Source organism: Manis pentadactyla, chromosome 7, assembly GCF_030020395.1.
Source record: "Manis pentadactyla isolate mManPen7 chromosome 7, mManPen7.hap1, whole genome shotgun sequence".
NCBI lineage: Eukaryota > Metazoa > Chordata > Mammalia > Pholidota > Manidae > Manis > Manis pentadactyla.
The window spans coordinates 60,810,877-60,825,323 of NC_080025.1; the positions used below are offsets into that span (position 1 = coordinate 60,810,877).

The window sequence follows — 14,447 nt, forward strand, 5'->3', positions numbered from 1 at the left end:
AGGCCCTCCTGGCTAAAGAGATCTCCACCCCAGTGCCACCATGGGAACTGCACAATGACCTCCCACATGCTCCCTCCCTTTTAGCAGATGTACAGCACCCTGAGTGCAACAGCCCGTGGCATTCTAGGCCAGCACACAGTGGTGTATTATTTTAATTCCAACTCCTGCAGGTGTTAATTGCTTAGGTTTAAAATTTTTAAATTTTTTTCTATACAAGACATAATGCATACTTCTGTGAGCTTTTCAGTTTTTCTCTAATAGCCATAAAGGTGAAAATAAAATCACCCACAATCCTACCATCTACATTAACATTTTATTTTTTTTTGTGCTCCTTTTCCCCAGCCTGCCCATTCATTCTAATGTTTTATAATCTGCTTTTTTCATGTAATAGCTTATGTCATTAAATATTCTTCACCACGCTAGTTGTAATGGCTGCACAGTATTCAATTTGATGAAAGCCTTATAATTAAATTATTTATTCCCTTCTTATACACTTGGGATATTTCTTTTACTATTGTCAATAACACCATAAAAAAAATCTTTATACAAAAGCTGTCTGCGATATCCCCAGTTATTTTGTCAGGCTAAAGTCCTAGAAATGGAATTTGCTGGGTCACATACTCAAGGTCTGCCCTCCACTGAGTGGTTAGATGACTTTCAGCCACATTGCATGTGACTGTCCAATTCCCTGCACCTGAACTTGGCTAGTATAATTTTTAAGTTTTTGACAATTTGATAGGAAAAAACAAAGAAACACAAGAACACACACACACCACTTACTCTATGTGTCCTTAGGTTATAGCAGTGTTAAACCTTCTTTTTTTCCCTCCCCTTACAGAAGATTTTTTGGCCTAAGTTTACTTTTGAAATTCACGGGTCACAACCCTTGTCTATTTCCCTTCTGTTGAGTTGCCCTATTATTGATTTATAAACTATTTATACACCAAATGTTAATCATTAACATATATATTGCAAATATTTTTTTCAAATGTATCGTTTGCCTTTTTGTTTTTCTGTTTATGTTGTCAGTTGTCATTTATTTACTTTTGTTTACTTACTGCATTGGCTAGCATTTTGAGGACAATGTGAAATTTTAGTGAAAAAGGCAAAGATCCTTAACTTTTTTCTGATATTAATAGAAATGCCTCAACCTTTCCATTAAGAAGGATGTTGGCTATCAGTAGGAGGCTATCTTTGTTTTATTGAGTTAGTATAGTTTAGGAGCGGAATTTTACTTTTACCAACCTTAAGCACCTATACAGATTCTCTTTCTTACCTCTTTGACCAAGTGATATGATGAATTATATTAATATATTCCCTAATATTAAGCCTTCCTAGAAAGAACCCCACTTGGCCATGCTGTGTTTTCAAAGAGACCATGAGAAAGTATTTTAATTAAGCTTATGGTATCTGTATTCATAATTAAAGGTGATCATCATCATTGTCAGAATTGGGATTTAAAATTATGCTAGCTTTCTAAAATGATTGAGAAGCTTCCCATATTTTTTTTAAAAACACTTTACACAGCATAGGATCAGAATCTGAACCTTAAGAGTTTGGAAGAACTAACTCATTAAATAATGTGGGCCCTTTTTTGGAGATAATTTTTGACACGTTTTTGAAATTATTTTATGGTTATTGTGCTTTCAAGGTTTTCTATTTCTTTTTGGCTTGAATTTGGTATTTCTACTTAACAAGGCAACTTTGCTAAACTAGGATTCTCAAGAGTATGAATATGTATTTATATATATTTCTCTCATATTTTTAAACTTGACATGTTTAAGATAATAGATTTTCTCATTCTTAAACCTGCATAATATTAAAAATGTTTGATTAGATTTTCCACATCTCTTTAATCAGTTTAAAGTTTTTGGATTTATTTACCAATTCAGCTCTTCAATGGATTTATTTTGTTTTCCTTCTCCTTGGTCTAGTAGGACTTCTTGTGAAAGAATGCTTTATTCTGTTGCATTTTAAACCCCAAATACAAATGCCACCGAGACATAGCTCTTTCCTCGTTTTAAACACTCTCAATGCTGTACATTTCCTTGTGATGCTTTATAATTATATATTTATTGAGGTGATTGATTTACATACACCTCCTCCACTAGAGCACAAATTCCAAGAAGGCAGAAACCATGTATGTGTTGCTCACCACTGAACATACAGGGCCTATAGTAGCTAGTAACAACTAAGTGTTGAAAGAATGAATGAAACATAGGATCAGAATGAGAAGTACAATCTAGCCCTGTCCCCTTTTCTTGGAGCCCATTGTTTGCCAGCACCTCAGACCACTTACCAGCCCCATAAGCAGCCTCTGGTGCTTGTCGTCCTCCTGGAGGAGGGGTATCAATCTGGGCTCTGGAATTAAACAGGACAACAGTCACGCAGGGTGGTTACCAGGAAGTGGGCTGGAGGAAAGAGGAACGAGCCCAGGTTTCCCTTCTCTGCCTCATGGGGAAAACATATCACTTCCCTGACAGGATGAAAATGCTTCAATAGGTAAGTGTGACCCCATTCTGTGGGCTGAACTTACACCCAGGTGACACACAGTCCATGAAACAGAGAAGGAGAGACCAGGGAAGAAGACAAAGAAAATGAAGAACACATCCCAACGCAGCAGGCTCCGGCTTTGACAGCTCTTCCACACAGAAGCTCACTGCTAGGAACCTCTGCTTAACTTCACAGAGCAGCTTGGGCTGCTCCTGGCTCTGAGGGGGTCGAAAACCGGGATGGGGACTTGGGGTCAGGGCCACATGAGTCCCTTTTCTGACCTCCCCACTCTGCCTCCATAGGTTAGTCACTCTGGGAGCTGGTCAGTTACTGTAGCAAATGGTACTAACTGACACAAGTTATCCCACTAAAAGGTAACCAGAATCAAGATGGACAACTGACATGTAAGGTTAAATCAAATGGCCTTTTTTGGGCAGCTCCAGGAAGACTGGAGGACCAGCCCTAACACTCCTCTAACAGCACCTGGGCGCCACTCTTCTTGCCTGAAGTGCCTGGGACACAGCGCCGGTCAGGAGGACAGAAGGGCCCTGGACAGTGTGCTGATGACTCCTTGTGGGAGGGCATGCATGCCTCCTGACCCCTCTGGATAAATCCCCCCTGGATCCCACACAACCTTCTTGGTCAAGATGAAAACATTCAAAATGTGAATTTCACACAGATTGTTCCATTTATGTCAGTGACGGCCTCCTTCCCAGGAAACTGCTACAAGCAAAGCACGTGCCAGGAAGGGCAAGTTCTCTAAAGTGCATGAGGGAGAGTGACTAGTGACAAAATGCAATGGCTGAAATAACACAGGAACAGGAGGAGCTCTAGAGGGTGGGGGTGGGGGATGCCTCAGGAGCCTTGACCAAACCAGCAGCATTTCCCACATTGCAAACCAGCTGCCAGAGCAAGGAAGGTGGGTCTGAATCAGGTCCACTGCACAGGGCTGCTGCCAGCTGCTCCCGCCTGGTGCTCGCGGCAGACCCCTGGCTTCAAGCACGGACGGCCTGGAAACATAGGCAGAGGCTGGCTCCCTTGGGGCTGTTCAGTGGGCCCAGGCTCTGTCAGCTGGGCTGGATGACAAGCTCACAGTCATGGTTCATGTGGGCTGTGGACACAGCTGCAGGATGCACAGCAGTGCACTACATAAAGCAGTTTCCATTAGGGTCACCCCACACATACTAAACATTCAAACCCATAAAACAAAAGTGGGATTTAAAACAATAGCTTTTTAAATGAATGGCTGACCTTGATGAAGCATGAAAGTTCCACCAACAAAAGCCCCACAAAGTTTGTTCTGGAATACAGTTAGCACTCTCTTCCCTGTTTGCCCTGTCTGAGGACCCCATGTTTGTCAAGACCTAACTTGGGTATCACCCCCTCTGGGAAGCCTTTTCCAACCTTGCTGTCCCCCCAGCCACCCCCAGTCTTGACTGCCCCTCAACCCCTGCAGTTACATGCCATCTGTCACCAGGTTTAGAAATCACATGCTAGCATTTCTTCCTCACACTCTGATAAGCAGCCACCTCAGGTATCCTGTGCACCAAGCACTCTTTGAGGCACCATAAACATTACCCCACTTACTCTCATCTTCTCCTCACCCTCACCCTGAGGACAACACACAAAATGGATAAATGGCTTACCCAAGAGCACACAGTTACCATGTGGAATTTAAGTCCAGCTCTGTCCAGCTCCAAGCTCATGCTCTTCCCCCATAACCACACTGCTTACCTAGAGGCCCCTCATCTTTCGTACCTTATGACCCAGCCCAGTGGGTGCCCAGGAGTTAACCAAAATGAAAAGAGCATACAAGTCAAAGACCCTTGTATGATCAGACAGCTGGAGGCAAACGGCCCTAAGCCAAGGGAATTGACAAAGTGCGTCCTGTGGGTACAGTGAGAGGGCATGTTAATTAGATCAATTCTGGGCAGGAAAAGCGTGAAACCCCAAAGGCGGATGCTCAGGGATGCCTTCTGTGAAAGCACATTCAGCAAGCAGCTGTCCCTGAAGGTCTTGGTGCCAAGAAAGGCATGGAAGGAGCCAGGTGGTCACCAACAGGAAGATATTAAAGGGTGCTGCCTTCATTACACTATTGGCATCGATTCTTTTCTTGCAGACCCACAGTGATAGGAAGAACAGTGTTACTAACACAGCAATGCCTGAAATCCAGAAGGCTTTATTATAGTTCATTTCTTACCCAAATTCCTTGCTTCTAGGTTAGAAATCACCCTACAAAGAAATTAACCAATGTTATTCACACAGGAAGTACTTAAAAAAAAAAGAGAAAATCACACCACCATAGAAAGATATCCTCCTTTAAAAATCCGTAAAACAACTGCAGAAACCGTTCTCAGGCTGCTAAAATCCTCAACAACTTTAATCAACTTGGCAAAAGCCACCTTAGGCAATTATAAAATCTCAAAACCAAAACCCTTTAGTGTAAATCATGACAATAATTTAGAACAATTGCAGCTCCCAGTTATTGGAAATAATGGGAACAGAAAATAGAACAGGGGTCAGAATGCGGCCCATAATTGTAGCTCTCTGCAGTGACTCATCTACTCAGAAAAAGTGTTTTCAAAGTAAGAACAAGCTCGCCAGGCCACTAACACTTGTTAAAATCAACCTCCTGCCTGTACCCCATCCTGAATTTTTCAATTAACAAGAGCTTTCTTTACCACTTATTCCTAATAAGTCATCCACACCCAGGATGGACATCGTTTTAACAATGTAAATGTTTCCCACTAGAAACTCCAGCACCAGCACCCAGAGTAGGGCCCAGGTGGCTGCATTAAGCCAACCGCATCATTCTGTAAGGATATACAACAAAAGCAAGCTACTTCCATGAAAGGCAGCCAATGTAGTAATGGCGTAGATAACCATCTTGCAGATACAATGAACCCTGACTTTACTTACTTTATAGCATTATCAAGAATATTCCTCACAAACACCATGGACCTTCTTTTTCCTGTTTTCTAGGAGAGAGAACATGTCAGAGGTGTGGAAGGTGAAGGTTTTGTGGGTGACATTTTCCAGATCAAGGACATAAAGCAATATAGTTTCACAATAGAAAAATTCTTTTCAACTAATCAGAACACCTAGATTCTTTAAAGAAGTATTTAAAAAACATTTTATTCTGAAATTACAGATTTACAGAAAGTTGCAAGTCAACTATACATTATATATGATAACACTACAACTATATATAACAATGCCACAGGGAGACTGCATGTGGCACTTCTTCAGCTACTCTCCCCAGGCTTACATCTTATATAAATAACTATAGCACAGTATCAAAATCAGGAAACTGACATTGGTACAGTGAGTGTCCAGTTCTATGTCATTTTATCCCATGTGAGGATTCAGGTCCACAGTGGTCAACAAAAACCAACAGAACAGCCCCATCCATCCAAAGGTCTGCCTTGTGCTGCCCCTTTAGAATCAGTCGTGTCCACTTTTTTCCTTCCAACCAGCCCTAAGCCACTGCAACTACTAATTTTGGAACACCTACATTTTTAAAAATCGATTTTTAACTATACGAGTTATACGAGAATGCATCTGAGACTTGGATGTTAATCCGACTATGACCATTCTCTGTGTGTGCCTTATTCTCTTTGCACTTGAGTTTCCTCCTCAAAAGAAGAGAGACCAGAGAAGCACCTCAGTCTGCCTATCGGGAGATCAGCAGCAACAATGTGAAAAAGCCTAGTAACTGGGCAGAGTGCTGCCACATGAGCCAGCTTTAGGACTTGAGGGCACCCCCTGGGCAAATCCACTTTGCTTTGCTTCTTGCTTTGTTCTCATGAGCCCACACATACCTCTTCAGAGATCAGGCTGTGCCACTCCCTCCTGACCATGCTGTTGTGATAGCATAAGTGTGGCTTGGAGTACTTAGCATATTCCAGGTTGGCATACAGTTTTTCCCAATAGCCCTTAAAGCTATGCACCTGCAGGAAATGAAAGCATCGGAGAGCTTGAGAAGCAGGTCCCGAGGCCCAGCCTGCCCCGCAAGGACCACGTGGCCTTGTTGCAAAGCTGGGCCTCCCTACTTCCTCAGCTCTTGTGGGGCAACCTGAGGGAATACTTCCCACGAAGGAAGGCATTTTCATCCCGATAGGAATTTTAAAATAGAGAGACTTAAAGAGTCTAGCCTTCCCCACTTTCTTTCCCACCACCTTTTACCCAGAGTCCCTGCTCACTTCCCCAAACTGGCAGGACTCCCCTGGGTTAAGGCTAAGCAGGGCAGCCTGAAAACACACCAAGTCATTTCCTCCCCAGAGACCCATTTTTCTGTCTTAGATTATGTCAACAATGCCCTGTTCAGTCACAGAATGTTCATAAGATTTGGAGCAAGTAGAATAGACTTACTTCCCCACTAAGTTTATTTATATCCAAAAGACTTTTTAAAAACCTAGGAATCAGAAAGGCAAAGTGAACTAGTTTCACTTTCAATTGTCAAACACCCTAAAGCAGACTTAGTGGGCATCCTACCAGGATCTTTGCTGCATTGATATAGCTGTACTACCCTGAAGCAAAAAATGTATCCATTCTGTTCATTTTTAAGTAAATGTCCATCATACTTTTTTTAATGGTGAAGGATATACTGACACAAATTGTTTTTTTTAAATCCCTGAAGATAGATTTAAGACACACTTTCTTGCCAAAATATATGCATTTATAGATTTGACTGGGGCCAAGGGTACAATGCGTGGCCATAAAACAAAGTGAATGAGTGCCACCTACGGTAATAGCTGTTTGGCAAGAAGGAAGGGAAATAATATATGTCTCAATCAAGAAAAGTATCCTGACATTAATTAAGAGCACAATAGCAAGAATCCTACCGTAAGGACAATCACAGTTGGTTCAAAACGGATTTTGAAGTATCAGTAAAATGAGTTACATAATAACATTAACTTATTATTTTAGAACCTGAAAGGCCCATTCAGCCAACATCCCTTCTCACAGAAACAGGCAAAACGAATTCCAAGAAAAAAATGTCATTTCTAGGGGAAATGGGAACACTAGAGTCAGTTCACACTCCCCACTTGACTTGCCTCTCTCACCTTTTCTTTCCCTTTCCATTTGTTTATAATGAATGTACCTTTATCCACCGTTTGGTCTTCCTTGTATTGAAAATAATAATAATAATGAAACCCAATCCTGCAGACACTTGGCAGTATCAGGTCCCTGCCAGGAAGTCACTCAGCTTTCTTGCTTATCTTCCCTGGCGCACAGGCACACGAGTGTGCCAAAAGCCAGAAAACTTTGGGGTTGTGGTGCCATCTAGTGGTCAGTTGGGCTATTAGCACCTCCGGCTTTGCCACAGCAGTCCTGGAGTGCAGTCCACCCCACCTTCTGGGGGACAAACTATGAGAGGGTGGAAACACTAGTGTCCTTCTAGCTGTCACAGGGCGGCCTTTGCCAGGCCAAATACCACCCTCCTGTCAGAAGACCCCACTCACACACACTCACACCATGGCTTGGCTCCTAGAGATCTCTCCCGACCTATCTTCCTTCTCCTTGCTCTGCCATTTAAATCTCTCTTCATTCCTTTTCTCAGCTGAGAATAAATAGGTAAAACAAGTCCACAGACAAGCTTCAGAGGGGCTCATGAACCCTCGGACTGAATGTGAAATGGAGCATGTACTTGTGTGAGCACTTTTCTGAGGAGTGGGGCTACAGTTTGCACCAGATTTTCAAAGGGATCCCTGTCATAAGGTAGTTCACGACCACTGAGTTACATGGAAAAGGATCTAAGTCAAAAACAAAAAACAACAAAGAAAAACGTACATCTAAATAAGAAACAGTTAGCCAAAAGTCCCAGAAATACTTTAATATAAACTTACAGTTCTTGTTTTACTTTAATATACACAGGAGATCCCTGGGCTGGATGTTGTAATGGGGACATTAAAAGAGTGTAGAGAAACCAGCTGGTGGCACATGTCCCTACGTGTCATCTGCTAGATCTGTGACACGAGTTGAGTTATAGAAATTCACGGAGATCATTGTAAGGTCTACTTGGAAGCCTGAGAGGAAACAGGAAATCCCCAGAGGATGAAAATGGATTTGAGTAGGTGAAGGATAAGGAAAGGATGTTCCTTAGCAGGTGAGCAAAGATCGAGAGACAGAAAAATGGATTCTGGGTTTAGAATGGAGGCTCACATTTGAGAAAGCAGAGAAATGACCGACAGCACTTCATTCTCCGAGGTGAAGATCTGCCTCGTGCCTGCGACTCCCAATCTCAGCAACCACCTGGGGCCCATCCCCTGGAATTTCACTGGTGTGGGGTGTGGCCTGAGCCTCCTGGGCCTCAGATGCTCTCAGCCAGGGTGAGAATGCTGCTGGAGCCCGTCCAGGTAACCAACCCATCTGCCTCCTCCCCTCAAACATTTTCTTCAACTGCATCTCTGGTTTAAAGGCTAAAGCAGCAGCTGTGCAAAGACTTGTGACTGTATTGCTAAATAACAGGAGCCAGGGTTGAAGAGGAGGTTAGGGCCAATTTGGGAAGGATCATAAATGCCAAGGCAACAGTAGCATGCATTACTCTAGAGAATAAAAGAAGCTCCAAATAAAACTGTGGGTGTTGTAACACAGAATGGGGGGAAGAGGGAGCGAAAGCTGCAGAATCACCTCCTAACAGCTAACCTGGGAGCACAGAAACCACCCTACCTGCCAACTAGCACTTCCAGAACTAGCTGAGTACCGAGTGCTGTACTCACTGTGGACAAGAGCAACAGCGCAGTGGAAGCCACACGAAGTGCATCACCAGCTCCCTACTAAGAGCTCATAAAGCTTTGGGATACACAAAATGCTTTCATGGAAAAATACCCATGGATCTTGCTACTTCTGGGAGACTCCAGTGTTAGAAGCTACCAGATCCTCAAGGAATGATCCAGATGCATTTTCCTGCACAAGGGGGAGTTTGAAATTTTGATGTTGAAAGAAGGAAAATTACTTCAAGTCTCTTCCTGAGAAATAATCTTATTTTGCCTCTTAGGAGGATGTAAAATAATTACCAAAATGCAGCCCATCACAGCTATTAATTGAATAAAAGGACCAAAGGGTTACATTAAGGGACTGTTTCCCATTTGGGCATTGCCAGTTGATCAAAGAGGAAAAGAAAAAAAAAAGCCCTGTGGTACTGGCTCATCTGCAAGTTATTGCCAGGAAAAAACATCTGCCTTTCATTTCTAAAAGGCCCTCTGGCTTTGGTCCTACATCTGCTGATTAATCAGCATCCTCTTACAGGAGAAGAAGCCGACTCTGAGAGGATCTGTACTCTGAACGCCAGGGCTCAGCTGGTGGAGCTGAAGCATCAGTCTGATCTGACTTTTGCCATCTCAGTACCAGCTATTACTTGCAGCCCAGAGAAACACAGCGCCCCACTACCACCAGCCACAGGAGGAATAAAATGGGAAAATCTATGTGTCCACAAGACCAGCAAGGCACCACACTAAACCAAGACGCTCTGAACAGGACCACCTGTGCACAGGACCAGTGACCAGAACTCCAGGGGCTTCCCGCTGAGGGGACTGCATATTACAAGGGCAAGCTCTTCTGTCTATGACTGGACTCCCTCTTTCTTCCCAACATCCAGTTAAAAAAAAAACTCTCTTCTTTGCCCATCTGGGTAGTTCTCTTAGCCATTTTTAATGGACTGGATTATTTTAGGGTAATCACTAAATTTGGCTCTAAATTATTCCATCTCACAATGAGCATATACCCTGGGAAAACCAATGCCAAGATAGTTAGTTCCCTCCTCTCCACCTTAAGAACTAAACATTATGTCTCCAACCAAAACTGGAAATAAAAGCAGCACAGCTTAGATGCTGGGAGAAGAGACAGAAAAACAAGAATCCTTGATACTGGGTCTGTTCCCCAATTTCATTACATGGGAAGTAAATTAAAGGCACCCTCATCTCTATTCCTATGACAAAAATACATTTATTTTTCTTAACAGAAAGGTGCTGTTTCTAATGAACAGTGCTTCTTTTAGCGTCATAAAATTATATTTTACATTGAACTTGCCATAACTCGCTGTCCCAGGAAATACACTGTAGAGGAAAAACTCTTGTTTTTCTCTACAGCAGTCTACTCACAGAATACTTCACTTCTGGTCACTGAATGGGTGGGGATTTTCTCCCCACATCCATCAATTCTCCAACACCAGCAGGGTGTCCTGTAATTTAACTCTCTCCCACAGGTTAAGGGCTCGGCCCACAAGACTGCCCCACACCACCCACGACAGATGACAATCTGCAAATCCGTGTAGAAATCTGTGCCTCTGACTGCCTATAACCTGGAGGTTCCCAGGACTCCTTCCCTGGGCTCAATAATTTGCTAGAGCAGCTCATAGAACTCAGAAAACAGCTTATTTACTATGTACCAGTTTATTATAAAGGGATACGACTCAGGGACAGCCCGATGGAAGAGATGCCCTGGGCCAGGCATGTGAGAAGGGGTTCAGAGCTCCCGCACCTTCTCCAGGAGCAACTCGCTCCCAGCGCCTCCATCTGCCCGTGCAAGGCAGAGGCTCTCCAAACCCCTTCAGTAAGGGCTCCCTGCGGAGGCGCCATCACAGAGGCGCGACTGAGTCAGTCACGGCCAGGGGTGACTGAACTCAGTCCCTGGCCCCCTCACCCCGGGGGAGGGATGTTCCACTCCCCTAGAGTACCGTGGCTGCTCCTCCTGGCAGCCAGCCCCCATCTTCCGGGGCTTTCCGAAAGCCACCTGATTAACATAAACTCAGGTGTGGTTGAAAGGGACTTGTAATGAGTAACAAAAGACATTCTTTTCACCTTTGTGTTCTGGAGCGATTTCAGGAACTGGGAACAAACACTAATATAACAAAAGACGTCCCTGTAATTCTTATCACCTCAGGAATTGCAAGGATTTTAGGAGCTCTGTGCCAGAAACTACCGATGAGGACCAAATATGTCCTTCCAGTAATGTCACAATAGCACATGTGTACAAACTGAAAGATGGAAAATCAATAAATCTCCCACATAACCAATTACATTTCTGGTAATGCTACACTGTTTTCAAATAACAATTCTAATTTTTAACAATTGTAAGCAATTACCTTGTGATTGTGCTGATATTTTGGATCTTTAACACACTTTTTATTTAAGTGATGGTGGTTTTCTGTATTGGGAAGGTCAAGGAGAATAGTGTCTTTTGTGTTTCACTAAGAAGTTAATTATATTCATGCTCTGCCCAATTAAAACAGAAGCTTCGAAACACTTTTCAAGTGAAGAAGTATAATTAAATGAGCAAGACTCTGAATGGAAAACAGCTCAGGTGCCAACTACTCTTTTCCCAGTTGCTTGGGAGCATTTAGACCCCATAGACGCTTGGACTAACACCCTCACTTCTAAGTGGCCCTGTGGAAGGGGCAGTCAGTCTTTCTGGCCTTCCCAGTCCCTGGGTGAGATAGTTATTAATCTTTAAACAAGTGGTTAAATAAAAGGCTTCCTTACTTCATAAAATGAAACTAAAAATGTCTAGCTTACAATATACTTTGGTAAAAATACTCCACTTCTCCATTTGTGGCATGTTCATTCAACTTTCATCTTTATATTCAAGTAAGTTGTTGTCTTGGCGCTTTTTTTTTTTTGTAATCCTTACATGCTTCCTGTGGTTGGACAGCTTTAACAGTTTCTCTTCTCATTATAAAATCAAGAGTAATTTTTAAGCTTTTAGGAAAATTGCCTCTTCCCTAGAGAAAACCATTTTTTATGGAGGTATAAAATCATTCTTAGGAAGGTTACTCTTGATGACATTTCTTTCAAGGCAAGGACCTTGTTTTGAAATACATCCTGTTGACTTTATAAAAATTATTTAGGAAACCATTTTATAAAGTTAGGAAGCCTTTTGTCTTTTGGGCAATACATTTCTAAGTTATGGTTTATACCAGTTAAATAACATGTTCATATTATTAAACATTTATAAAATAGTCCACCCAAAAATTAATTGCAGAGAGAGCAGGAGGCAAGTGCTTATCTGGCTTCATTTTGCCCTTCCTCCGCTTTACTCCTTATCAGGGCAGTCATCTACCAAGGAGAATGGAAGCAAGTGTGCCCAGAGCAAATAAGAGGCCCTTGGGCCTGATGCAAAGTCTGGCTGCAAGCCTGCATTCAAAAGGTAACTTGTGAATCAGGTCATAGGTGCTCAGAGCCAACTCCTACCGGGTGAGCATGGCAAAAACAGTCACATAACTGGGGATGAGGAGGGAGGAGCAGAGGGCTGGCTATGCCACGGTAACAGGTACACTGGAATATAATTAAGCTAGACTTGGGGTAGAAGGAGGCCAAAGGCAGTAGCTTTTAGGGAAGGGTGTTGTGTAAGCAGATATGGGAAAAAAGAGTTATCAGGACTAGGTGTTCTGTGAACTGGAAGGTACTGGTCAGAACCTCCCATGTTGAGTGCCTGTAGTTGGGGGTGGAGGAGCCAACTGAACTGAATCCAGTACCATCTTGTCCTGGGCCCACGGCCAGACCCAGCAGGATGCCCCTGCCCTCCCCAGTGGAGTGTGTCCACGTTGGGGAGGGAATGAAGAAATCTACAAATCAGACTTACACTAGGTAACGCATCCTACTTCCCACTAGGTAATGGACAACATATGGAGTCGCCAAAGAGCTCCCATGCACATTTGGGAACGGTTAATGGGAAACAGCTGTGTGGGGGGCCAAACGCTGAAGACAATTAGGGAAGAGGAGAAAAAAGTGAGAAGACAGTGAATATCGACGGCGAAAAAACAAGGCTGACATAAAAGCACATCACTTTACACACACACACACACACACAAAAAAAAAAAAAAATGGATAACAAACCAGAGAGTACAAAAATAAGCTATTTTGTTCCTAAGCAAGGACAAGCATATTCTTAAAATAAACCAATGTTTAAGAGAAGGTTCCCATCATTCTTTTATACTTACTTAATTTTTTAAATGAAAATACACAATGTTGATAAGGTTATAGAAAAACTGATAAACTCATAAATCCCTTGTAAGAGTGCAAATTATCACAACTTTTTTTGAATATTAATTTGGCAAAAAGAATCAAAAGCTATAAAACAATTGTCATAGCCTTTCACTCAGTAATACTCCTGGTCATATGACCTCAGGGGAGTAAATTAAAAGAAAAACCATAAAAACATTCACTGTGACATTATTTTTTAATAACAAAAAAATGTTAGTGGGAGCTGGAGACAAACTAAATGTCCCCAAACAGAAGAATGATTAAGTAAATTAAGACACAGCAACCCAGTTGAATCCTGTAGAGTTATTAGAAATCATAATTATGAAGTTTATGTAACAATATGAAAAATGTTTATATTGTAATTTGTAATCTTGGTTACAACTAGGTAAAATATGCATGCATATTCTTGATAAAGACCAAAAGGAAATGGGGGCAAATAGACAGCTGATATGTTAGGAACTGTAGAATTGTGGGTGACATTGCTTTCTTTTCAAAATTTTCTTCGCTGGTTTATTGTGTGTCCATTAAACACATTATGAGTTCGGTAGGACTAGTTTTAAAAGCAGAAACAATAAAACGGAAGGATGGCAGCTCTTATAATAAGAACCCTTTAAGCTATTATCAAACCTTCCTTTTCTCTTCATCTTTCTACCTTTGTAGAGCTTCACCACGGACTCTCACTGCTGCCTACACACATCACTTGTCAGTCTCTCCTTTCAGGACCCTTTTAGCTCCAAAACCCAGAAGCACTAAAGCTGCCCAGTCGGCCCACTCTCACCCCCATGCATCACCGGGACCTCGGACACCCATGGCCTGTGGCCCAGGGCTCTCCCTCAGCTGCCCAGGCGAGGCCTGCCTTTCACGGATCCAAAAGGATCAAAAGTAAATACTAGGCAGCATCACACCGAACTGCCTGCTGCCAACAGCAGAGATTTCCCAGTACACACCAAGCTCTGACTAACAGGAGGCACG

At 42.7% G+C, this 14,447-nt stretch overlaps 1 protein-coding gene across 8 annotated transcripts in view; it reads right to left on the reverse strand.

Moving 5' to 3' along the window:
- Positions 1 to 14,447, reverse strand: part of GSAP (gamma-secretase activating protein) — a 76,737-nt gene that overhangs the window by 13,535 nt on the left and 48,755 nt on the right. For all 8 annotated transcript variants that reach the window (XR_005026253.2, XR_005026252.2, XM_036892477.2 and 5 more), the window contains 4 exons: positions 6,315 to 6,443; positions 5,413 to 5,471; positions 4,694 to 4,725; positions 2,300 to 2,361 (listed from right to left, as the gene is read on the reverse strand). Coding sequence is in view for 6 of the 8 variants with exons in the window: in XM_036892477.2 (XP_036748372.2) it covers positions 2,300 to 2,361; positions 4,694 to 4,725; positions 5,413 to 5,471; positions 6,315 to 6,443 (282 nt within the window). In the remaining 2 variants the exon portion in view is untranslated. The remainder of the gene's footprint in view (positions 1 to 2,299; positions 2,362 to 4,693; positions 4,726 to 5,412; positions 5,472 to 6,314; positions 6,444 to 14,447) is intronic.